The 25,661-nt window shown below is 34.5% G+C and overlaps 3 protein-coding genes across 5 annotated transcripts in view; 2 read left to right on the top strand and 1 right to left on the bottom strand.

The window, feature by feature from the left end:
* spidr (scaffold protein involved in DNA repair) overlaps positions 1 to 12,039 on the top strand; it is a 76,212-nt gene extending 64,173 nt beyond the window's left edge. For both annotated transcript variants that reach the window (XM_016543363.1, XM_016543362.1), the window contains 7 exons: positions 1,293 to 1,352; positions 2,461 to 2,662; positions 4,094 to 4,225; positions 6,324 to 6,414; positions 8,132 to 8,246; positions 10,623 to 10,670; positions 10,761 to 12,039. In XM_016543363.1, coding sequence (XP_016398849.1) covers positions 1,293 to 1,352; positions 2,461 to 2,662; positions 4,094 to 4,225; positions 6,324 to 6,414; positions 8,132 to 8,246; positions 10,623 to 10,670; positions 10,761 to 10,877 — 765 coding nt within the window. In that variant the 3' untranslated portion in view covers positions 10,878 to 12,039. The remainder of the gene's footprint in view (positions 1 to 1,292; positions 1,353 to 2,460; positions 2,663 to 4,093; positions 4,226 to 6,323; positions 6,415 to 8,131; positions 8,247 to 10,622; positions 10,671 to 10,760) is intronic.
* Positions 11,874 to 13,226, bottom strand: LOC107732108 (CCAAT/enhancer-binding protein delta-like). The gene has a single exon (XM_016543364.1). The coding sequence runs from the start codon at positions 13,042 to 13,044 to the stop codon at positions 12,196 to 12,198; it is 849 nt and encodes a 282-aa protein (XP_016398850.1). The 5' UTR covers positions 13,045 to 13,226; the 3' UTR covers positions 11,874 to 12,195.
* A 1,921-nt stretch (positions 13,227 to 15,147) lies between these two features.
* mcm4 (minichromosome maintenance complex component 4) lies at positions 15,148 to 25,348 on the top strand. 2 transcript variants are annotated; one of them, XM_016543386.1, is made up of 17 exons: positions 15,148 to 15,239; positions 16,126 to 16,183; positions 16,309 to 16,443; positions 16,537 to 16,700; positions 17,949 to 18,050; positions 18,334 to 18,429; positions 18,557 to 18,652; positions 19,113 to 19,251; positions 19,337 to 19,557; positions 19,826 to 19,946; positions 21,178 to 21,437; positions 21,546 to 21,911; positions 21,990 to 22,117; positions 23,003 to 23,210; positions 23,309 to 23,537; positions 24,860 to 24,993; positions 25,109 to 25,348. In XM_016543386.1, the coding sequence occupies exons 2-17, from the start codon at positions 16,138 to 16,140 to the stop codon at positions 25,199 to 25,201; spliced, it is 2,538 nt and encodes an 845-aa protein (XP_016398872.1). In that variant the 5' UTR covers positions 15,148 to 15,239; positions 16,126 to 16,137; the 3' UTR covers positions 25,202 to 25,348. The 2 variants fall into 2 exon arrangements, with proteins under 2 accessions (XP_016398872.1, XP_016398873.1); XM_016543387.1 differs by lacking the exon at positions 15,148 to 15,239 and adding an exon at positions 15,257 to 15,335.
* Positions 25,349 to 25,661: the final 313 nt, after the last annotated feature.

Raw genomic sequence — 25,661 nt, 5'->3', positions numbered from 1 at the left:
TAAGCGCAATCTCTCTCTCGTACTCGAGCGATACCGGCTCTATATCAGCAGCTGTGCGGCCTGCGGCCTCGTGCCTCTGGCCTAATCACAGCCATGCTGATATAGAGCCGGTATCACTCGAGTACGAGAGTGATATTGCGTATATACGTATATATATATATACTGTATATACACACACACTACTGTTCAAAAGTTTGGGATCAGAATGATTTTTAATGTTTTTTACAGGAGTTTCTTATGCTCATCAAGGCAGCATTTATTTGATCAAAAATACATTAAAAAATTTAATATTGTGAAATATTATTACGATGTAAATCCTGAAAAAAGTATCACAGTTTCCCAAAAAAATATTTGGCAGCACAACTGTTGCCAACATTGATAATTCTAATAATAAATCAGCATATTAGAATAATTTCTGAAGGATCATGTAACACTTTATATTATATTATATTGTAATAACATTTTGCAAGATTACTGTTTTTTTTCTGTATTTTTGATCAAATAAATGCAGCCTTTATGAGCATAAGAGACTTCTTGAAAAAAACATTACAAGTCTTACTGATCCCAAACTTTTGAACGGTAGTGTATATATACTTGAAGATTTTTATGTATATATATTTTTTTACTAATTATGCTGAGAACAAAAATAAATAAAATAATTAAAAAATGACTCTTTATGAGTGCAGTTATTATATCATTTGATATATACTTTTAAATATATATTTTTAATCAATTTTAAAGATCATTATCCAGTAATGTTAATTTATTGAAAATTAATTGGTTCGAAAGGTGTGAAACAGTGTTATATTATTTTAGTATTATTTATATACATTTGTAGTTTTCATTTTGAATGAGCTTCAGTCTTTATATTTTCAGTTTTCATTTTAATTTTAGTTTAGATTTGAGTAATTTTGTTATGTGCTTGTCATTTTTAGTAGCTATTTTATTTGTTATATTTATTATTTATTTGTATTATTATTTATTATTTGATAAATATTTATTATCTATATATGTAATATTTATTTTTATTTCAGTTTTAGTACTTCAACCTATTTATTTTAGTATTTATTTCATTTATTTTCCAATGTAATATTTCCACATTTTAAGTGTTTTTTTAAATGTATGTTTTTCATCTGATATTTATATTTTGTTTTATTTCAGCTTTTCAATTAATGAAAATGATATTTAATAGTTTTAGGTTTTAACAGTACCAGCAGTGGTGTGCAAACCATGAAAGAATTTTATTTTAATGTAAAAAGATTTTTGAATGATTCTTTCTTTGTTTTTTTTAGGATGAATCTTCGAGGTGTCGTTGTAGCTTTCGGGCCACCGTGGTTCATAAACAATTACTGGTAATGTTTTCTCAACCTATTTTAACAACAAATGCATGAATCAGATAATTTTTTATCATAGCTATATCTCTGTGGGATGTCTTGGCACACCTGGTTTGAGGAGTGTGGGAAATAGTTCTTAGCTTTGCCTATAGTTTGTCTTCTAAAGAACCCACCGTAGCTGTTTTCCCAGCACATTTGCCAAGTCTTCATCCCTCAGGGTTGCTTCCAAACTGTACACCTTTGGAAAAGCTTTCGGAAAGCTTTACGCGCTGTTTGTCGCAAGCTTCCCGTAAGTGACATCATCCATTGACAATCTGTTTGACTGATCTAGCAGACCCTCTGACTTTGGACTTTGATAACCTGGGATTTATTTTGTAGGATGTTAAGGGTCATGCATACACACTCGTGTGGATAGTAGATTAACCTTTTTTGTCTTGTTTTGATTCGCTCTGTTTGCTTTGCTATTGACATTGCACATCAGCGTAGGTGTATGAAGGAACAGCCTGTCTGGGAAACTGCCCCTAAAGCATTTTTCCTCTGATAATGACAGATTTATGTCTTTATAAATGAGGCAAAACAATTGAAGTTTTATTTAGCCTTGTGTATTCAGACCTCTGTTTGATAAACACCAATATTTTCCACAAATTTGCTTATACATGAATTATAAAACAATCTAGTAAAGGCCAGTGTCCCTCTCATTTATTAAAAAATAATATAATATAATATAATAATATGCAGATAATATAATATAATATATAAAAATAATTTTTTTATTACTATAAACACATTTTTATCTTTTTTTCCTTAGACATTTTCCGTTTATCTGAGCAGCTTTTTATGCTTTTATGTGTTATGTCCCAAAATTGGGCCGTAACATAGTATTACCTTATATATAGATTATTTTGTCATATTGAAATATTATAATAATTTCTTTCGTTCTTGAATTCCTGCACTTGAGATCTACTCAATTTTACACAATATTTTTGTCTACATATTTGAAAAGAGAAAATTTCATTATATATTGAAAGGCATATTCCAGTGCTAATCTTAAAATCTCAAGTCAGTTCATGCTAATTTATTTAATTTATAAATTTCACTGATTTACACATGCATTTTGGTCTTGCAGAGCTCAGATGCAGGCGAGAGGGAGATGCTGCTGTTTGTGACAGATCCCAGTCTACAAAGGGAGCCAAACACAGACGGGAACAGGAGAACCGTAGCCGTGTGTCTGAGCCCATCCTGCCTGATCCAGAGCTCAGTCACACAGGCCCTGGACGCCCTGCAGACACAGCCTGTTCTGATGTTCAGAGACGCCGTGAAGGAGAATGGTATTTCACCTGTTAGACATACATGAACACATCAGCTGTCTGAAGGTATTGTCTCATGCACAGCTTTTTATACTGACACTGTGCATTTCGAAGGACTTGCTAATTACTAGGGCGAGTACTGGAAAAAGTGGTATCGGTGCATCCCTAGTATATATATAAGGGATAATGCACGGCTAACTAATTTTAATGCACGACGTGGAGGCCATGAACCACCTGACTCGAAGTGTCTTGGAGACGTTGGCCCAGTTCTTCTGGATTGAGTCGGTCTCAGTTTGTTCTGTTTCTTCATGTCATTCCAGACAGACTGATGATGATCAGATCAGATCTCTGTGTGGAGCACTGGCTGTTGTCAGACAAAAATCTCACTGGATTATTACAATCAATGGCAAAATGAATGTTTGGAAATGTAAACTGATATTTCCTACTGACACACTACAGCAAAACATAGAAATAACTGACTTGTGAAAATACTAGTGGCCTAAGACTTTTGCACTGTACTATATATATATATACACACACACACACAAATAACCATAAAATAACCATATATATCACATTTTGTAAATCTGCAATTAAAAGTTAATTGCATTATTAAGAGTTATTAAGGTTAACAAAATCTGAAACAAAAATCAAAAACATAAAAAAATTGTTACTTCAAATTAAAATCTAAAATCTTGTCATTTCATCTAGTTGCCAAGGCAACATTTCTCATTTTAATTTAGTTTAACTTGATGTGCTAAAACTGAAATACAAAATGAATACAAACTATACAACAAAAATAATAAAAAACACAAAAATTATCTACTAGTTTTAGTTCAAACTTTCCCTTAAATAAACAGAAAAACGAAAAATATAAAAATTTAAACTGATTCAAACTATATTAGTATCCAAATAATAATAAATACACTGATTATAAAGTATTATAGTGCATTATACATTGTGACATTATTTTCATGACCATCATTACTGGTATGTGAAAATAATAATATTATTAAGTATAAGTTAGAATAAATCATTTTATATTTTACATAATGCATTATATACATAATGGTAGTATCTATTTAAATAATTAATTTAAAAAAACAAAAACAATTATAAATAATGTCACAAAATGGTCCTAAAAATAGGTTTAACTTTTCTTCCTTTTTTTTTTTTCTTCTGATTTTTGGGGTGAAATATGACCTGGACATGTTTTCTTGAGATGCAGCCACAAATGCTTTATAATGCATTAAAAATTCTGTTTTTAAGGAAAAGTTCAACACTACTGAATGGAAGCCATTCAAGCTGAAAGTCTCTGTGGTTGCTTCTTCGTGTCTGAACTATTTTGAGATTTAGAGCTTTCCTACATTAATCTAAGTGTTGTTATTTCTCAGAGCCAGGACTGTAGAACATTCCGTGACATTAAGCTACTGCTCCTTTTTCGTAAACCAGCTCAGATATTCTGCTGGGAACAGACGGTGATCCAACTGGAACCAGAGGACTCATCCTTCTCCATACCACGGCCCATCATACTGGACCACCTGGGTCCAGAAACCCTCCCATACTCTCTCTGCACTGTCACAGGTTGGTATATTCCCCCACAGCCTCCCTTGTTTTTGAGGAGTTGGTACGAACCAGATCTCAGGGGGGTACAGCATGTTTGGCCATTTAAACAAAACCAGTTGTTTGTTGGCTCAGGCTTTGTTCTTGATGCTTTGTTAGGGACCTTCTTGTGGTTTGTTATTTGCTTTTCCTCCTTAAAGATCTTTCTCCCACATGTTGAAGTTGTCTTCTTGCCTGGTTTTGAGATATAAAAGTCACATTTTGTTACAAAGTGTTCTGTTCATTCCCTTATTATATTAACTCATGCAAAGTGATGCCATCTCTCTGTATTGTTTAATTTTTTTAATGATCCATGAATATTGACCATTTTCTTAGGATGAATAGTTTTTGAGAGTTATTTCATTGCTTTTCAAATGTCATCACTAATACCACATATCTAAAAATGTACCATTCAGAAAATGGAAAACAGTCTTATATTTGCGACTTGTTTTTTGACCGAGAGCTGTCCAGTTAGACAGGAAGAGACCGTCTGACATATTAATCGATTAAACACATAGGCCTGTGTCATATAGGGGCAGAAAACAGGAAAATAATGGCAGAAATGTATGTATAGTAAGTAGTTAGAATTTCTCTCCAATGTATATATAATACATTTAATAAATATAATATTATATTTATCATATAATAATTTTCCAAAAATTATCTTGTGGTACAGAAATGGCATACTTTATCTTTACCAGAAAATCTACCAACAGACTTCTCAATGGATAATGAATATTTTGAATATTTTTTAGAGAACTTTGAGTGAATATTGTGTAAAAATGTTTCTTTATTCTTTTAAATTGCTTATTTATTTTTAATTGATTTATTTTATTATATATATATATATATATATATATATATGTGTGTGTGGGTGTGTGTGTGTGTATCTGCATTTGGACATTATTTTCATAATCTCATTATTGTAATTGAAAAATTAATAAATTATATTAGTAATTATTTTAATAATTACTAGTAATAAGTAAATATTTTGCATTATATTGTAATGTATGTATACATCATGGTAGTATTTATTAAAATAATTAATTAAATTATTTAAATGAATTACAAAAACAGCAAAATCTTGATGGTCCTATAAAGATGCATTATTTTCTTTATCAGAAATAAATAATTTTTTCTTTTGCTTTTGGGGTGAAATATGACCTGCTCATGTTTTCATAATGCATTACAGATTAAGATTAAATCTGTTTTAAGGAAATGTTCAAAACTGCTGAATGAAGTTATTCAAGCTGAAATCCCTGTGGATAACCCAGGACATCAGGCGATAAATACAGATTCTATTATGTCATGTTATGCTTTGATTTTGTCATCCACGCAGACATTATGTTTAGATTGTTCCATGTTCAATTAGAGGATAGAAATGCGATATTTGACACTCCGTGTTAGACTTTGAAACTCCTGAAGATAAGACAAATCATCTGCCTCAAAAGTGTAACAAGCACAAATTATCTTCTGCAGTGGTCAGCAACTTCAGCTTCTGGCTGCGTGCCGGAGGATCCTCCAGAGAGCAGAGGTTCACGCAGGGGTCTTATCACTCTGCCTGCTGTCTATTATGTAACACAGATGTGTGTTTGTGTGCTGCGTCTTACTGATTTTACGATGTTATTTGTCAGAAAATGTCCGTGCAGAGCCTAAATTTAAAGTTCTCAGCAGAAGTCTGAACAAACAAAGTCATAGATTATGTGTTGATAATTTATTTGTGTTTAATATTTCATCATTCATTTCTCAGTAGTAGGTCAAATCAGAAGGGTAAAAATAGCAGTGATGAGCTCAATTCCCAAAGACTACATTCTGAAAAATAAATCTATGGTTACATCAAGAACCTTTAACATTGATTCCACCAAAGGTTCCAAAAAATGGTTATTTTTCACTGAAACGTGAACCAAAAATGAATCTTCTATGACATTACTGTGAAAAAACCCTTTTGGAACTTTTATTTTTTAAGAGTGCACATATTACTGTGTTAGTTACTAAAACAGTGCATGGTTTAAGTGATTTGAATGAAGTGTGTCAATGAAATGATTTTAATTCTGGGTAATTTGCTTATGTTAATGTGCAGGTGTGGTTGTAGCAGTGGATGAAAGCACAGCGTTCTCCTGGCCCACCTGCAGCTGTTGCGAGAGCTGCAGTTTAGAGACTCGAGAACATCAGTAAGTCCAAAGTTCTCCTAGACCCGGTTCTAAGTCCAAACCGGTGAACTTTAAAGACCAGAAACAATCCTAAGTGAACGTCAACCTACAGCATCTGTGTTAAGGATGGGCTGACAGATTAACGTCAGTTCTAGAAAACTAATGCCTACAGACATTATTAAAGCAGCATCACAGCTGCAAATTCCTACTTGCGTCATCTTGTAAAATGAAGTGTTTATTGAGTCCCAAATGCTTTCTTTATTAAGAATCAAGTTAGAAAACTGAGTTTTCCCGAAGTGCATCATAGGGGACGTGTTTGTGGCTTTTTATTTTCTTCCCGAAGCCACAAAAACAGACTTAGAGGAAGAGTTCACCCAAAAACAAAAACAAAAAATTGCTGAAGATTTCCTCACCCTCAGGCCATCCGAGATCTAGATGAGTTTTTTCATCAAGGGAACAGATTTGGAGAAATTAAGCATTGCATCACTTGCTCACCAAATGGATCCTCTGCAGTGAATGGGTGCCGTCAGAATGAGAGTCCAAACAGCTGATAAAAACATTACAGTAATCCACACCACTCCAGTCCATCAATTAACATCTTATGAAATGAATAGCTGCATGTTTATAAGAAACAAATCCATCATTAAAGGGGTCATATGATGCTGCTAAAAAGAACATTATTTTGTGTATTTGGTGTAATGAAATGTGTTTATGCGGTTTAAAGAACTTTTATAAAGAATATCTCTTTGGATTTGAGACTTTAGTCTTTGCAACTTTACAGATCTTCTTTATGCACCAAGAGCTTGTAACACTCCAAAGAGAAAGGAAAAAATGAAATTGCATCATATGACCCCTTTAAGACATTTTTAACTTCAAACCATTGCTAAAATATGAGTCGTCTGTCTATAATATTGCTTCCTCCAGTGGAAAAGTTGTCTTGTCTGAATTAGGAGAGAAATATGCACAGATCAAACGCTGTATACAAGCAGAAACCGTCCAAAACAGTTCTAAACAAATATGTTGTACTTTGATGTGAGAGGACAACACTGGAGGAAGCGTTATTATGAATTATGGACTCGTACTTAAGCTGAAAATGATCATTTAAATTATGCGTTTGTTTCTTACAAACACAGCTTTTCACAAGATGTTCACTGATGGACTGGAGTTGTGTGGATTACTTATGGATTATTGTGATGTTTTTATCAGCAGTTTGGACTCTCATTCTGACGGCACCCATTCACTGCAGAGGATCTACATTTTTTTCATGGTTCATTCAGAAATATGTCAGTTTATGGAAGTAAAACGCTGTTGCTTGTCAACTTTAAAAATAGACATTCCTATAACTCAAACAGTAGATGATGCAACACCAAGGCTATGGGTTTGCATGAAAAATATATATGCCTTGAAATCCAATGCAAGTCCTTTGAATAAAAGCATCTGCCAAATAGAATATACAGAATAATGGTGCTGTCCTGGAATGCTAAATGCACGTGTTGATCTTGTGCAGTCTGTAAGGTTGTTGACCCTTATGTGTTCAGAGTTAATGCGTAAGACTCCTCCATTGCATTGTGTTTAATCACAACCCACTGCATGGCTAAATTGTTTTCACATTCCTGTGTAAGAGTAAAGCTGAAGTAATGAATCATGGTGCCTTTGAGCCCTCAAACTGAAAAAGACACAACAAACATTTGAAAAACAGCAATAAAAGTTGCATGTGTGTTGGTGTGCTGGTTTCTAGGAAAGGATTCCTCTGTTTAGCATGTGGAGCAGTGATGGATGAACCCACCACAAAGATGGAGCTGGAGGTGTTTCTGAGCTGCTCCTCACTGAGCCACTGCACCGTCAAAATCAAGGTGAGATGCTTTCAGCTGCTGTATGTGGAAAATATTCATTCCCACTGACGACATGATGTAGTCATATATATGTAATAAAAAAACAAAATGAAGTGAAGCAGATAATAATTTGCATTAATTTAAATGATGTTAAATTTTCATTATTTCAAAATAAAATCATGTCCAATTTTTCTGCTATTACAGAAAAATCAGGTTAATTTTTTTAGTAGAATAAATGCTATACAGCAGACAGTTTTATGACATATAAATGCTATCGGATTTTAATTTTTGTTACAGAAAAATCCAGGTCCAGGTTTTTATTTATTCTTTTTTTTTTTAAATAGAATCAATTAAATTCAATACAGCAGACATTTTATGCTATATAAATACTTTAGAGTTTAAATAATTTACGTTAATTTAATTTAAATGATATCAGATTTTCATTACTGTTACAGAAAAATCAGGTGCAGGTTTAAAAAAAAAAAAGCATAAATTAAAGAGTACAGCAAATACTAGTATGATATATACATACTTTATACAATAATTTGCATTAATTTAAATGAAATCAGCTTTTGACTTCTGTTAAAGAAAAATCATGTCTATTTTGTTTTCAAAGCATAAATAACAGCAGACCTAATATAATAAATAAGACAAAGTACAGCAGACATTTTTATGATATATAAATTCTTTACAGTTTAAATAATTTGCATTAATTTAAGTATCAGATTTGTATTACTGTTATAGAAAAATCGGTCACACACTTTATTTTGAGGTCCAATTCTCCTCATTAAGAAACCATTAACTATGACTTTTGCCTCAATAAACTCCTAATTACTACTTATTAATAGTTAGTAAGGTAGTTGTTAAATTAGGATTAGGTATGTAGAATATGGTCATGCAAAATATGTGCTTTATAAGCACTAATAAACAGCCAATATGTTAATAATAGGCATGCTAATAAGCAACTAGTTAATAATGAGAATTGGTCCCTATACATGTTACCGAAAAATCAAATCCAGGTTTTTTTTTTTTTTTTTTTTATAGCATAAATTAAAAACAGTACAGCAAACACTAGTATGATATATACATACTTTACTATTTAAATAATGAAGTAATTTTTTTTGCACATAATGATAATGTGAATGGTATTTTTCGCATGATCACGTCATATTTAATGTCATAAAATCATAATAGTACGTTTTATTAATGTAAATATATATTTTGAGCTGATATATGACGTAGACCACTTCATGACAGGTTTCGTGTTTCGATTCTTTTAATTCTGCTCTCTTGAAAACAAACTCTAAGACATCTGCGTCTACATCTCACATGACATTAAAATGATGATTATAAACACTCGAGAAAGCGAAGCTAGCATGATTTTATCACTCGTGCAGAAATGCAAAAGTTTTTCATCTAGTGTTTATCTTCTTTCTGTTTTATTTCCTGGAAATTTCAGCGAAAGCGGAGGGTCACATATTATGGAACAGATTTAACAAGATATCTCTCATACGTTATCAGAAATGAGTTTCATCCACAGAACCGGAATAAAGTTTGTGACAAGTTTGGACCACTCAGTAAATGATGAGGCATGAAAGGGAAAGTTTATATGTAGGGATGCACCGATACCGATACTGGTATCGGTATCGGGCCCGATACTGGTCTCCTGTACTCGTACTCGTACTCGTTAAAATGCCCCGATACCAAACGCCGATCGGCATCGGTATCGGCAAGTACCAAAAATAAAAGTATCGGTATCGGGCGAGTACTGGAAAAAGTGGTATCGGTGCATCCCTATTTATATGTTCTGATCTTAAATGTAAATAAATTAAATAAGAATCATTCGTCAACACTGGTCTTGCCTTGTGAGTTTCTGTGAGTTTTGTCTCTTATTGTTATTTTGACTTGTTTCTTGAGCACAAAATCTCATAGTCTTAAGTTGTCGGAAGGAGGGACTTTGTAGAAAACGAAGCGTTTGAGAGAGGCGGGGCATAGAGGACCTACAATAATGTACAGTATTTGAAAAAGAATGTGTTTTTTGAACATTAAAGCATGTCAACATATTCTGTTACACCAAATACACAAAATAATGATCTTTAAAAAAGCATCATATGACCCCTTTAACAAGAATTTACTTAATGCTAAGCCATTTTTATAATGCATTTAGTTTTCACTATGCAAAAGAAGCCTGTAACATTATTTTGTCTAATGCTGTCAAGCGTAAATGTCTCAAGATGCTTGATTAGACGAGGTCAGAGGGTTGATTTCCTGAGGCCTTCAGAGTCTAAATGATTTCCAGGGTTGTGTGTGAGTTAACAGAAAATATAAATGCTTTTTTCATATTCCTGCCACATCGTATGAATCAAATTATGATATTAATGCATTCATGTGTTTCAGTTGCAGCAAAAGACCATTAAATCTCTTTTAAACTCAAGCTGGACTGAGGTAAGATTCTGAACTAGCAGAGTGAAAGTGTCAGTCATTTAGAACCATTTCTGTTTTTAATTCACAGTTAATTGTTTGTTTGTTTGACAGGGTTACAGTGTGGAAAATGTTCTTGGGTCGGAGATCGGTCCTCTCAGCGTCTTCGTCCACGTCGTCAACAGAAGTCACACTGTTTGGATGGGTTTGGAGGAGTGTGACCTGCACTGACTACTAGCACACTTATCTGTTCATTTCATGGTTTAAAAAGAATGATTCGTCAACACTAGTCTTGCCTTATTTCCAAATGTATGTAAATAAGCCAAAAAAGTGTAGAGTGCTAGAATAACTTTACCAATGATCATTCTGGAGCCTGTAGTATTTTGAAACTGTTAAGAAAACCAGAACTAATAATATTAGTATGAAAGATGCTCATGTGATGTCCAGTATCAGCTGATAAAAGATTTTTGTGTTGTCAATCAAATGATGGCATCTATATTATGGTGGTGTTTAAGTTAATTGTACAGTAATTGATTTATTGCTCTCTATGACAGCTGAACACCTACATCCACTATAAATAAATGTTTTATGCCACCAAATAACTGATCAAGTCATTTTCATGAAAGATAAACCAATATTATTTCTTCACAACCACTTTTAAGTGTCTAATAACTAGTATGCAAAATTGGTTTTATTCCTAATTTGACAAGTACACAATAAAACCTAATATGTTCTATGAATATTTATTATGTTTAATGATTATTATTAATTATTTATGCCATTGAATTAATTCTATGAATGGGTCTAACTGTAAACTAGGATCAAATGCTACTCCTTTTGTATTCACCTGTGAATACCATTGTTTTTTTTCTTTTTTCTTTCTAAAAAGTTGCATCAATCCGTCAAGTACCTTTGTAGTAGTTGTAGCCCTTATTTACCAACTTCTATTTAAAAGCAAAACCAGCAGCTTCAGAATTTATCTTGAGGTCTGGCAAATTAATCTGAAATTTGGAAATGTGTCTCTCTAGTGTTTACCACAAACCTTATTTTATTCTTAAATCCGAAATCGCTGTTCCTTACAACCCACGTGACTTTTTTAAGTATTACATTTAGAAATCTCTGTACTCACGAATCATGATCCCGTCGAGCTGATTGACAGCTACACCTTTCAACAGACCACGCCCCCTCAGACCCGCCCCCGTGCACACATGCGAGTTCACATGGATCTTTTTGGAAATTTCACTTCGTTTTATTATACATTTGTACACACTGTACAATTTCAAACATGCTCTGGCATTAATAGGAAGTTTTTGGGAATTATAAAACGGGTACCATAAAAACATATATGAAGTTTTTTCTGTAATAATTTAGAATACAAAAACATTCACAAAAATAATCACGACGACACCATGCGGTGCCAAAGTCCATCATCCAATGTGTAACTTAATGCAAGTCTGCTACAGAAGAACATAGTAATTCAAGTTCACTGAGGTATGTTTTTGGCAAGGTTTTTGGGGAGCTCTCGCTCTCTCTCTTTCCCCGACGTGCGTCACCGACTGTCAACAGCCGCGCGCGCCGCAGTCCCAAACGAAGTGTCTGGCATGTGTTTGAAGAAGTTTCTGAGGCTGCTGAGTTCTCGCGTCAGCCGATCGATGGTTTTGTGCAGACGCTCGTTGTCGGCGCTCATCTCGAGCATCTTCTCCTGCATCTCCAGGTTGCGATGCTTCGCCTTGTCCCTGCTTTTACGCACGGCGATGTTGTTTCTTTCGCGCCGCTGCCGATACTCCGGACTGTGCCTGTCGACTGACTTCTTGCCCTTTTCCTTTCCCAGCCTCCTCTGGGTGACGGGTTCTGGCTCTGGTGTGGTGGGAGGTGTAGGTTGACCCGTGTGCATGAGGCTCACGTTCGTCTGCGCGCACGTCTCGATCTGAGATGGTAAGGAAGAGGACAGTTCGCTGTCGCTCCAGTTCGCCTCCTTCTTGATCGGTGCGCAAAACGCGCCCTTGCCAAAGCCCCCATCCTGGTGCTGGAGCCTCTCCGCGCTCTTTTGCGCAAAAGCGCTCGGCAGGTAAAAGCCGGGCTTTTCTTGCTTCACGGTGTTGTTGAACAAGTCTGCAAAGAGCTCGTCGTTGCAGATCTCCAGAGGAACCGTGGACATGGACTCGATGTAGGCGCTGAAGTCGATGGCGCTCTCATCATCGTAGATGGCAGGCGCGTTGCTGAGCTCCATCATGCTGCTGTTGTTGTTGTTGTTGTCCTCGGACATGACATGCTCTTCCCCGGATTTGACATCCCCTGGCATGATTTTATTGTCATAGAAGTTGGCAGGCTCCATGGCCCAGCTCATGTTGCATGGTGGCGTTACGCACTGCGAGTCCAGGTTGTATATGTCAGACATGGACGCTGCGAAACTCAAACTCAATCAGCAGATACCTTCCTCGTCCCCTTGGCAATCCTCAAAAGGCGTAACTTTTCACGCGCAATCACACCCTGTCTCGCGCAACTGGCGCGTATCTCCAAAAGTCTGGCTGTCTCTCGAGCAGGTGTTAAAGTCTATCTAAACTCTGCTGTCCGCGTGCTTTAAGTACGAGCGCTCGGCTTGCGTCACGGCATCACCGCCCCCTTCCAGAAGCCAGTGAATGTCCAGCGTCAGTCACATGTTCCGCCTGTGCTCCTATTTGAGGAGACTCGGGTGTGTATGAACGCCTACCAGCAACTTTTAAGAACAGCCCGTCAGAACATCATGCTGTAGGGACATGAGGACATGTTTGAATGCGTATGCATGTGTGGAAGAACATAGCAGTGAGAGAAAATTTATTTTAATGCGCCCCTACCAGCATATATACATAAATGAAAAAAAGAATTAAAAAAATAAAATGTATTTAAATTGAGAATTTTTTTTGGGTTCGTTCGTGTTTATTATTAATGTTATTAGGCTATTATAATTATGGATTTTCGTTCACATTTATAATAAAGTAACAATTATTTATTTATTATTAATGTTTTGATTATTATCAGTAATAATTATTATTATTATCTCAGGATGCTTCACTGTTGGCACAACACAGGACTCATGGTAGTGTTCACCTTTTCTTCTCCGAACAATCGATTTTCCAGATGTCCCAAACAGTCGGAAGGGAGCTTCAGAGAAAATAACTGCACCAGTCTTCTGCCGTCCAATCCTTGTACTTCCTGCAGAACTTCAGTCTGTCCTTGAGGTTTTTCTTGGAGAGAAGTGGCTTCTTTGCTGCCCTTCTTGACACCACCTGAAGACTTCTTCACTGCAGTCAAACCTCTCTCCTTGAAGTTCTCGATGATCCGGTAAATGGTTCTTTTAGGTGCAATATTCTTTGTAGCAGTTTTCTTGCATGTGAGGCCATTTTGATGCAAAGCGATGATGGCTGCACGTGTTATTTTGGAGGTAACCATTGCTAACAAGAACACAACACAAAATTTATGTCACTGCCAAAACTTTTGGCCATGACTATTATTATTATTAATATTATTATTATGAGTATGTATGTGTAGAAAGAAGGATCAGTGAGAGAAAATGAAATTAATGCGCCATTTTCAACCTTCCTAAATAAATACATTTGAATAAACAAATTAAAAGTAATTTTTGTTTCGTTCGTATTTAATATTGTTGTTGTAGTTTGTCATTCATATTTGTGGTGGTGGTAGTTGTTATTATTAGCCTAAGTAATTTTGTTGGATATGAAGGCGTGTTTGGATGCGTAGAATGAAGGATCATCGAGAGAAAATTAATATAATACGAATACAAATATAGTTGGTTCATTATTATTAATATTAATATTATTTTCATTATTATTATTATTATTATTATTAACTGGGTGTTTAGCCTACTGTATTGTATAGTCGGAAATATACATCCATTTATTCATTTATCTATTCACATCCATGTATTTGAGAAGCACATTGAACGTACAAATTCAGTACAAGCAGAATATAAATTGAAACGAGAGTCGAATTAAAGCAAGAAAGTTATTTGTTGTTAATGTTACATTAAATTTTTTTAAAAGTTTAAAATCATTTTGCCGTTATATAAGCAATACAAATTAAAATGTGTTTTATTTTCCTGCCTTATGCATGTATTAATAAATAATCTTCATTAATGGGGCCAAAATGTCATTCATAATTTTCTGAGGATGGCACAGTTGTTTTTCTATATGCAGGCATATTGTGGCACCTCATCTGGTCCACATGGACATCTAGTGGATATCAGAGGAATCGCCTCTATTTATTCTGCGTTGATGTTCTTTCCCGCGAAAACTTCGGGCGATACCAAACAGTTGATGGGATTCGTTTATGTCACTCATCCTATAATTGTCAGTCTGCCATTAAGAACGTTTGGAAAAGAGTTTATTGTAATTTTAAACATACGTAATTGCAATTTAATTGCGTAATCTAAGAAATAACGAGTTATATGTGATTTAAGCACACACGTGTCTAACTTCTCCCCCTCTCGACTGATAGTGAGGAGTGTATTGTTGGTTGGTCAAAATTTCCCCGCGAAATGTACGTCACAGACAGTTTCGCGCCACCGTTCACATCAGAAGGGAAACAGTGCGAACGGTAAGTGTTATAGCTCTGTATAAACTCATTGTGTTTGAAAGGAAATGTAATCACGATAACCTAAAAACAGATCTTGGTCAACGGGACCTTAACATAGTGCGTTGTAGTTGAAAATAATAGTTATTCTGTATTCTAGTTAAGACTATGTTATGTCATTGTTGTGGCTGATGCAGCGTGCTGCTAGCCTCTCACTCTTCCAGTATAAATGTAGCAACTCAAAGTCACTGTACATCTTTGATACCATGATAAAACTCTTTTCCAGATGTGCTTACAAAATAGATGTGCTACGTAGATTTACCGATTTAGTTTAAAGATTAAGAAGTTTTGGTATTTGGACAGGCGGTTATTGTATTCCCTGAGCATCTCATACAAGCATTGAACTTATTTTGCCTAACTAAACTTTTTTTTTTTTCATGTTGTGTTTAGCTAGATATGTTTACTAATAAGTGTTTTGTGGTGCATTGCCGTTTGGCAGTGTTATCATGAAGACCGTGACCTCATTTCTTTCATTCTGGATAAATCATTAGGCCTGCTGTCATAATATAATAGTTATAATATTTGCATAACATTTATGATTATGATAGTTTATAACAACTTAAGTCGTAAGTCATTAACATGATAAATGAGGTATTAAGTTTCATATATGCTGAAATAGTTTGTGTATGAAACGAACCTGCAACTATTTGAATTCAATGTTAGTGCACATTAAAAATTAAATAATTGTATATTTAATATATATAGTAATTTAATAGTATATAATTATAAACTTAATATAAATGTAATTTATTAACGTAGTAAAGAATATTTATTGTTTTGTAACATGATTTAGAAATCGTTTTAATGAATTTTGGTTCCAGTTCACTAATTTTGAGATTTAACATTTCAGTTTTGAGTCAAGATGTCTTCACCATCATCCCAGAGCCGTAAGAGAGACCCCCCGACCCGTGAGTTACATTGACTTTGAGTGCACACATATGCTGGCATGTATATAGTTTTTTTTCTAATCAGTTACAGACAGGTTTGTTTTTGACAGTTGCTGCATGTGAACGGTGTTTGTGTGTGTTTGCAGCTGCGAGCGAGGATCCTCTCTCCCCTCCATCACAGCGGTCGAGGGCTCATGACACGTCCACAGAGCTTCAGCCCATGCCCACGTCTCCAGCCATGGACGTGTCGCTGTTCTCCAGCCCTATGGCCCCACGCTCTGGTGCGGCTCGTATTCAACATCTTACTTGCACTGAATCGAATAGTTTATGCAGCTAATTTGAATTAGGAAAACATCAAGATGTGTTTTATCCAGTCCTGCAGAGCGAGATTGACGCGAGTTCTCCGCTGATGTACGGCACTCCCAGCTCCAGGGTGGAAGGAACGCCCCGCAGCGGCATACGCGGGACCCCGGCGCGTCAGCGGGCCGACCTGGGATCTGTCCGGAAAGCTCCACAGGTCGACATGCATTCGGAACCGGTGAGCGAAAGTTGCTGTTTCATTTTGAAAAAAACAAAGAGTTTAATCTTTGCATTTTGGCTTACTGGTAATGAAAAAGTGATTTATTACATTTACCTAGTGCTGTATTTACATAATATATCTGTGTGTACTGTGTATATTTATGTATATATAAATACACACACATACAGTATATATTTTGCAAATATTTACATGTCTATATTTATATTCATATAATTTATATTATAAATATATAAATGTGACATTTTTCTTAAATGTATACATGCATGGGTGTGTATTTATATATACATAATAAATATACACAGTACACACAAACTTTTATTTTGGATGCGATTAATCGTTTGACAGCACTACATTTAACACATCATGATCAGATACTTCTAATTGCTAATATTTTACTCTGTTGTGAGTATGGACTTTTTTTTGTGGCTTGTTCATGAGCATCAGGCATGTGATCAGCTAAGGGCAAAATTATAATGTAATATAAAATTCATTCATTATCAAAATTCAAAATAATTCATTTAAATTATTAAACAAATCAATTAAGTAATATGTAATTACACTATTGTACTGGGTCATACTTCAGGTCAGAAAATACGGAAATCCATATTATCGTTAGCTTTAATTGAAGTAACTTTAATCGAAGTAAATCTGAAAATATAAATGTTACCTAAAAAACTAAAGGAAAATCAGAAATGTTGCCTTAGCAATTAACTGAAATAAGTTGAAGCACGAAATTTATTAGCTGTAAATAAAAATAAACTAAAACTGAAATGAAAATAAATGAAACCTAAATGACTTTTATAAAGAATATCTTTTTGGATTTGAGACTTTAGTCTTTGCAACTTTACAGATCTTCTTTATGCACCAAGAGCTTGTAACACTCCAAAGAGAAAGGAAAAATTTAAATTGCATCATATGACCCATTTAAAAACTACAAAAACATAAAATTATTAAAAATTAAACTAAATTTAAATGAAAGCTGGAAATATAAAAGCCATTTCATATAAATTGAAAACAAACTAAAACGGAAATAAATTATACCTAAATAGTAATATTTAAAAAAACAAAAAACTTAACAAAATGACTAAAAATGTAAATATTTAAATGAAAACTGAAAATTTAAAGATTTAAGCTAATTCAATATATACAAAATATGGTAGAATTTTTAATGAATAAATATTACATTGAATAAATAACTTATTAATAATAAAAATGAATAAATGAATACAATATTTTGACTTTCAGCCGTCTGGAGACGCAGTGGCCGGCAGCGAGCAGGGTGCAGGACAGAGACTGGTGATCTGGGGGACTGATGTCAATGTGGGAACCTGCAAGGAGAAGTTTCAGGTGTGATTGCAGTTTCATCCACAGCTGACTGGCAAAAAGCTTTTCTTCCATGACAAAATGATCATTGGTTTAAAATCTGTTTAAAAAAAAAAAAAAAAATTATTTATTTTTGCACGATTTAAAAATACCAAGAGGTGTAACAGGCTTGAGATTGTAATAAAGATAATAATCACACAAAGTCTTATTAAAAAGGGTGAATTCTTGGTAAAAAAAAAAAAAGTCTTTAAAAAAAAAAAAAAAAGTCTTTAAAAAAAAAAAAAAAAATTATCTATTTTTTTTGCAGCGTTTCCTTCAGCAATTCACAGACCCCAACTCCAGAGAGGAGGAGAACGCTGGTCTGGATCTGAATGAGCCTCTTTATATGCAGAAACTGGATGAGGTGAGAAGTGCAGTACTGACTAGAAAGGCATAAACAATGATTGCATGTTTAGAAACATGTTTAGTCATGCAGTCCTTAATATCCAGTTCTTGTGTAATAATATTGCTGCTTTGTGTGTGTGTTTCAGATCAGTGTTGTTGGAGAGCCGGTACTGAATGTGAACTGTAGTCATATTCAGACATTTGATGCTGATCTCTACCGTCAGCTGATCTGTTATCCACAGGTGAGAGTGACAAGCCTAGTAATAAAAAATAAACATCAAGAAGTTATTTTTGTTTTTAAATGATAAAAACTTTTATTCAGTATAGTATAAAAAAAGATGTAAAGACGTTTATAATGTTACAAAAAAATTATAATTCAAATAAATTCTGTTTTTTCAAAATTTCTATTCATTTAAAGATTTCTAAAAAAAAAAAACATTTTTCAGTTTTCAACATTGTGCATCAAATCAATGTGACACTGAAGACGAGTAATGATGCTAAAAAATTCAGCTTTGCATCACAGGAATAACATATTCAAATAAAAAATTTTTATTTTAAATTGATAATATTTCACAGTTTTTACTGTATTTTTTAAATCAAATAAATGCAGCCTCGTTGAGCTTTTTCTTTCAAAAACATGAAAACTTTATTGTATTGTCACTTTGACCTGTTATTGAAAGTCTTTCACTCTTCTCCTCGCAGGAAGTCATCCCTACTTTCGATATGGCCATCAATGAGCTCTTCTTCGATCGTTTCCCAGACTCCATTTTGGAGCATCAGATTCAAGTGCGTCCCTACAGCGCCCTGAAAACCAGAAACATGCGTGCGCTCAACCCTGAAGGTAAGAGACCCAGTGCATCATGATCGCACGCTGTTTACTAAGAAATGTCTGCAGCCGTCACATCATCGTCTCTGGTCTCTTTCAGATATTGACCAGCTCATCACTATCAGTGGGATGGTGATCCGCACCTCTCAGCTGATTCCTGAGATGCAGGAGGCGTTCTTCCGCTGTCAGGTGTGTGCGTTTAACACGCGTGTGGAGGTGGACCGCGGCCGCATCGCTGAACCTGCTGTCTGCCGCAACTGCAACACCACCCACAGCATGGCGCTGGTGCATAACCGCTCCGCCTTCTCTGACAAACAAATGGTGGGTTATTTTTATTTCTTTTTTTTTTTTGTGTGTGTGTTGTTATATTTGTTCTTTTTTAATATATTAGTTTATTTAATTTGTTCTCTCTTATATATATATATATATTATATTTATGTATTTGAAATTTTGTTTTTTTTTAAAATTTGCATTATATAATTTTTGTAAAGATTATTTTTTTTTGGTTGCATTTGTTTACTAGTGCTTTTTACCCTAACAAAAAGTGAGATCTTTTTCTTTTTCTTTTCAATATCTTTTGTCCTGACAGATAAAGCTCCAGGAATCTCCAGAGGATATGCCTGCGGGTCAGACGCCACACACCACTGTCGTCTATGCACACAATGACCTAGTTGACAAAGTGCAACCTGGAGACAGAGTAAACATCACTGGTACGACCTGTTGTCATTGAAGCTTTGTTATGTGGTTTTATATAATAGCTAATCCTGTTTGGTCCTTCCTCTTTCTTTACTTTATGAACAATGCCTGTATTGTAGCTTCCTCAAAGTTATGGAGCAGGAATAGTTTAACAGCTAGACTTTCAGAAACATTAAATATTGGAGTGTTTTGATATTATTGTACTTGAATTCTTTTAATAAAGAGTACTTTTCTGTAGAGAAACTCCTAACTGAAAACAGTTTATTACATCAACTTAAAAACGAATGTTCAGATTTCATAACATTTGTGTTTTTCTATTATAAATGATAGAATATTATAACATCTATTGATTATACATTATTTTAAATGTTGTTGTTGTTGTTAATTTTATTTTAAGTATTGTAGTGTTCTTTAATATTTTAGATTTTTTTTATTCGTATTTGTAGGTTATGAACATTTAATATAATATTATATAACTGTTATATATCTTTTTATTATATTTTTACATTTTTGCACAATATATTATTATAATTAATAATATATAATGTTATGGAATATTGTTTATCGTTACTATTTTTAAGTGTAATTTAATATTTTTTAACTTATAGTTCTTATAATGTAACATTATAGAATAATATTTTATTTATGCAGTTTAATATATCATTTATAAGTAACAACACATAATGTTAGTAATATTCTATTATTTGTGCTGTTACTATTATTTTATAATGTTAAATATTCTATACATTTTCATTATTATTGTTTATTCATAGAATATTACATTTGTATAGGAGATCATGGTCTGCACTCACTGTCGTCTTTTTTCGTTTTAGAAGTGTTTTCGTGAGTGCGGATCATGATCTCCTATGCTAAGTAATTTAACAGATTGATGCACCAAAATAAAAAGATTAAGTGACGGAAGAGCGCGGTGCAGCCGGCGTTATAGAATATTACGTTTCTAATAATAGTTATATATCTTATATAAACAGTGTTATGTAATATGCTATAATTAATTATAAATAATAATAGAAGTAGTAGCACTTATGGTTGGTAGGGTTATTTATATATAGTGATAATTCTTTATAGCTTATTATTTGTGTTTTTTATCTAATTACTTTATCAAGAGAATTTTGAATTAAATATTTTAAAAGCTTTGATGTCAATTGAAGTTTTTTTTTTTTAATGTATTATAATATAATTGGTATTGTGAAAAGTCTTAACCAGCATGTCTGTTATTCTCATCAGGCATTTACAGAGCCGCCCCCATGCGCCTGAACCCACGACAGAGCCAGGTGAAGTCTGTGTACAAGACCCACATCGACGTCATCCACTTCCGGAAGACGGATGAGAAGCGTCTTCACGGACTGGATGAGGACGGCGAGCAGAAACTCTTCACCAAAGAACGGGTCGCAATGCTCAAAGAACTAGCGGCCAAACCGGACGTCTACGATCGCTTGTCCTCCGCGCTGGCGCCCAGCATCTATGAACACGAGGACATCAAGAAAGTGAGTTTTAATTGGTACTGCTTAAGACGACCTCATGTTTTTCCTTAGAACAGATGCAATTCAAATGTTTCTCAGGATGTGAGTTAATAGTAGGCTTTTTTTTCCCAGGGCATCCTGCTGCAGTTATTTGGTGGGACCCGTAAGGACTTCACTCAGACGGGCCGCGGAAACTTCCGCGCAGAGATCAACATCCTGCTTTGTGGTGATCCGGGTACCAGTAAATCCCAGCTGCTGCAGTATGTGTATAACCTGGTTCCTCGTGGGCAGTACACGTCTGGGAAAGGATCCAGCGCTGTGGGTCTCACAGCGTACGTGATGAAGGACCCGGAAACCCGACAGCTGGTTCTGCAGACGGGAGCGCTCGTGCTCAGTGACAACGGCATCTGCTGCATCGACGAGTTCGATAAGATGAGCGACAGCACGCGGTCTGTGCTGCATGAGGTCATGGAGCAGCAAACGCTCTCTATTGCTAAGGTGAGAGTGATGCGTGAACGATCACTGTGACGATTGATTGTCACGACAGGTAATTAATGCAGTTTTTGTGTGTCATAGGCTGGAATCATTTGCCAGCTTAATGCTCGGACCTCCGTTCTCGCTGCAGCCAATCCAGTGGAGTCTCAATGGAACCCCAAGAAGACCACCATAGAAAACATCCAGCTGCCTCACACACTTCTGTCCAGGTAAGAACACAACATGACACAGCATTTACAACACACTTAACATCCATAATGTGATGTATTTTTGAGAGAAACAGAATTTTGAGTGGATAATTTCCACGAGAACGATTTATCCATCAGGATTATAGTTGATTGTAAAAAGTGTGCTACACGACTCTTCAAAAGTTTATTATAGTTAACTTAAACGGTAAGAAAACATTACGTTACTTAAAATAAATGGTAACTGAAATAAATAGTAAACACTTGCCAAGCTAGTTGCAAAAACAAAACTTCTCATGTAATTTAGTGAACTTCATATAGTGTAAAAAAAAAAAAAAACTAAAATAAATAAAATATTGACATTATTTAAAAAAATAAATACATAAAAGTGAGACAAACACCACCAAATTACTAAAACTTTAAAATTAAAATTCAAAAAAAAAAAAATATATATATATATAAATCTTAAAAATATAAAAAAAATATATATATATATATATATATAATATTTCACTGATACCAGAATAAAACATACCAAAAGCCATTGTGCTGCTTAATATTTTGTTTTTCAGGATTCTTTGATGAACGTTTTTATTTAAATCTTTTGTAAGATTATAAATGTCTTTACTGTCACTTTTGATCAATTTAATCCAATTTCTTTAGTAGTGTTAGCAATAAAGTCCTCTCAGAAGAGAAAATGTACTATTTAAAAAATTTGTTTACAATTGGCGAATTGTACAAGTAACCCTAGAGACGTTTATTATAGACAGTAAATGGCATAAATTTTGACTTTAATGATCTCAATCTGTTTTAAACATTAACATCCAAATGTTAAAATACTTTATTTTAGCTTTTTTGTTGAACATTTCTCTTTATTATTAGTAAACTAATAAAATCTCTGGTTCTTAGGTTTGATTTGATCTTCCTGATGCTGGACCCTCAGGATGAGGCGTATGACCGGCGTCTCGCGCATCACCTCGTGGCTCTGTATTATCAGAGTGAAGAGCAGATTGAAGAGGAGCATCTGGACATGGCCGTGTTGAAAGACTACATCGCTTTCGCTCGCACGTCTGTGCATCCCAGACTCAGTGAGGAAGCTAGTCAGGCCCTTGTTGAGGTATAGAAACAATATAGATCAATGTACCTGTAGTACTGTAGTATGATATATAATGCATGTTGACGATATTAAATGAATTGTAATTTTGACCCTTGCAGGCCTATGTAGACATGCGTAAGATCGGCAGCGGCAGAGGGATGGTGTCTGCGTACCCCCGTCAGCTGGAGTCTCTCATCAGACTGGCTGAAGCTCACGCTAAAGTACGTTTCTCAAGCAAAGTAGAGTCCATCGATGTGGAGGAAGCCAAGAGACTGCACAGAGAAGCCCTGAAACAGTCCGCAACTGATCCCAGGACAGGATTCGTGGATATCTCCATCCTCACCACAGGTAGAGTTTAGAGTAGTGCTGTCAAGCTATTAATTGCATCCAAAATAAAGGTTTTTGTTTACATAATATGTGTGTGTGTGTGTACTGTGTTTATTTATTATGTGTATATATAAATACATACACAGTATATATTTTGAAAATATTTACATGTATATACATTTATATTTTTTGCATCCAAAATAAAGGTTTTTGTTTACATAATATGTGTGTGTGTGTACTGTGTTTATTTATTATGTATATATAAATACATACACAGTATATATTTTGAAAATATTTACATGTATATACATTTATATTTTATATTAAATATATATAAATATATTTAATATATAAACATAACATGTTTTCTTAAATATATACATGCATGTGTTTGTATTTATATATACATAATAAATATACACAGTACACACACACATATTATGTAAAGAAAAACTTTTATTTTGGATGTGATTAATCGTTTGACAGCACTAGTTCAGAAATGTAGTAATAAACTTAGTGCTGGCCAGGTCGAGTCACATGGTCTTGTTTATAACTCGAAAGAAAAGTATTAATATTAAAATGTTAAATTATTAAGATTACTAATAAATGTGACCCTGGACCACAAAACCAGTCTTAAAGGGTTAGTTCACCCAAAACCCCTAAAATGAAAATTCTGTCATTAATTACTCACCCTCGTGTTGTTCCAAACCCGTAAGACCTTCGTTCATCTTCGGAACACAATTTAAGATATTTTTGATGAAATCTGAGGGCTCTCTGACCCTCCCATAGACAGCAAGGTAACTACCACGTTCAAGGTCCAGAAAAGTACCAAGATGATCGACAAAGTAGTCCGTGTGACATCAGTGGTTCAACTGTAAAGTTACGAAGCTACGAGAATACTTTTTTGCGCAAGAAAACAAAAATAACGACTTTATTCCACATTTTCGTCTCTACTGCGTCACTTGTGGATGCGCGTTCACGACAGTACCATGACGCGGGCGTGTGGCGGTGTTTTCTTTGCACAGGCATTTCATCAATTATCCTTAACTAGTAACTGTTAATGTCGTATGCAGATTTGCTGTCATGGTTTTAATTGGTTGTTTCTGTAAAGATATGAATGCTTGTGCAGACCACTGCTATGTCTCAATAAAAGAACAATTAATATAAACGTTTTTATATTTTAAATGAATAAAGTAGGAATAAATCAATGTAATTAAAGTATATCAAATATTTTAATTATTAGTTTCCCAACTTATCCCTTTATTATGCCTTAACTAGTACCTGTGGATATTGTATGCAAATTGAAGAGAGTCTGATGGTTTTGATTGGTTGTTTCTGTACAGGGATGAGTGCTACAGCACGCAAGCGTAAGGAGGAAGTGGCTCAGGCTCTGAAGAAACTCATCCAATCAAAGGGCAAAACACCAGCTATGAAGTACCAGCAGCTGTTTGATGATCTTCGTGGCCAGTCAGAAGCGGTATGCTTTCCTCTAATTATTTTAATAATGCTAATAATGCATAGACACTCCAACTATATATGCAAGCCTGAAGCCCAAGGAAAATCTTAACTTAAACATTTTCCTCCCATTTCAGGCCATCACAAAGGAAATGTTCGAAGAGGCCCTCAGAGCACTTGCTGATGAAGATTATCTGACCGTCACAGGAAAGACTGTTCGGCTTCTGTGAACGCTCGCTGTGCCTGACTGCTGCTTCCTCCCTTTTGTTACTTGCTTTATCCTATTCTCTGTTTCTATAGAGCAATTATTGTTAATAGTGATATGTATGGACAATTTCTGGTTGCAATAAATGAATTTTGTTGTTCAAGAGAAGACATTGGTGGTTTATAGCTGTTATTTACATAATCAAATGTGGAAAGCATCTATTCACTGAACCGAATCAATCACATGGTGCTGGTTAAAACCTCAAAGAATCACTTAAACAAGGTGCAAGAACAACAATACAAACCCAAACGGGACAAATGTATATAAAAACACTCGATGGCAATGTATTATCACACAGGAACTAGAGCTGATTTATTATAAATGGAATATTTACACAATGGAAAAAAAAAATTAACAGAATAGAAGAGAAAATGGGAAACAAACAATTTTTATATAATATGTGTCATTTTAGGAATGTAGACTGA

Source organism: Sinocyclocheilus rhinocerous, unplaced genomic scaffold (genome assembly GCF_001515625.1).
Source record: "Sinocyclocheilus rhinocerous isolate Xijiao unplaced genomic scaffold, SAMN03320098_v1.1 scaffold97, whole genome shotgun sequence".
NCBI lineage: Eukaryota > Metazoa > Chordata > Actinopteri > Cypriniformes > Cyprinidae > Sinocyclocheilus > Sinocyclocheilus rhinocerous.
Note: the sequence above shows the minus strand (reverse complement) of the source record. Positions and strands in the feature narration are given on the sequence as shown.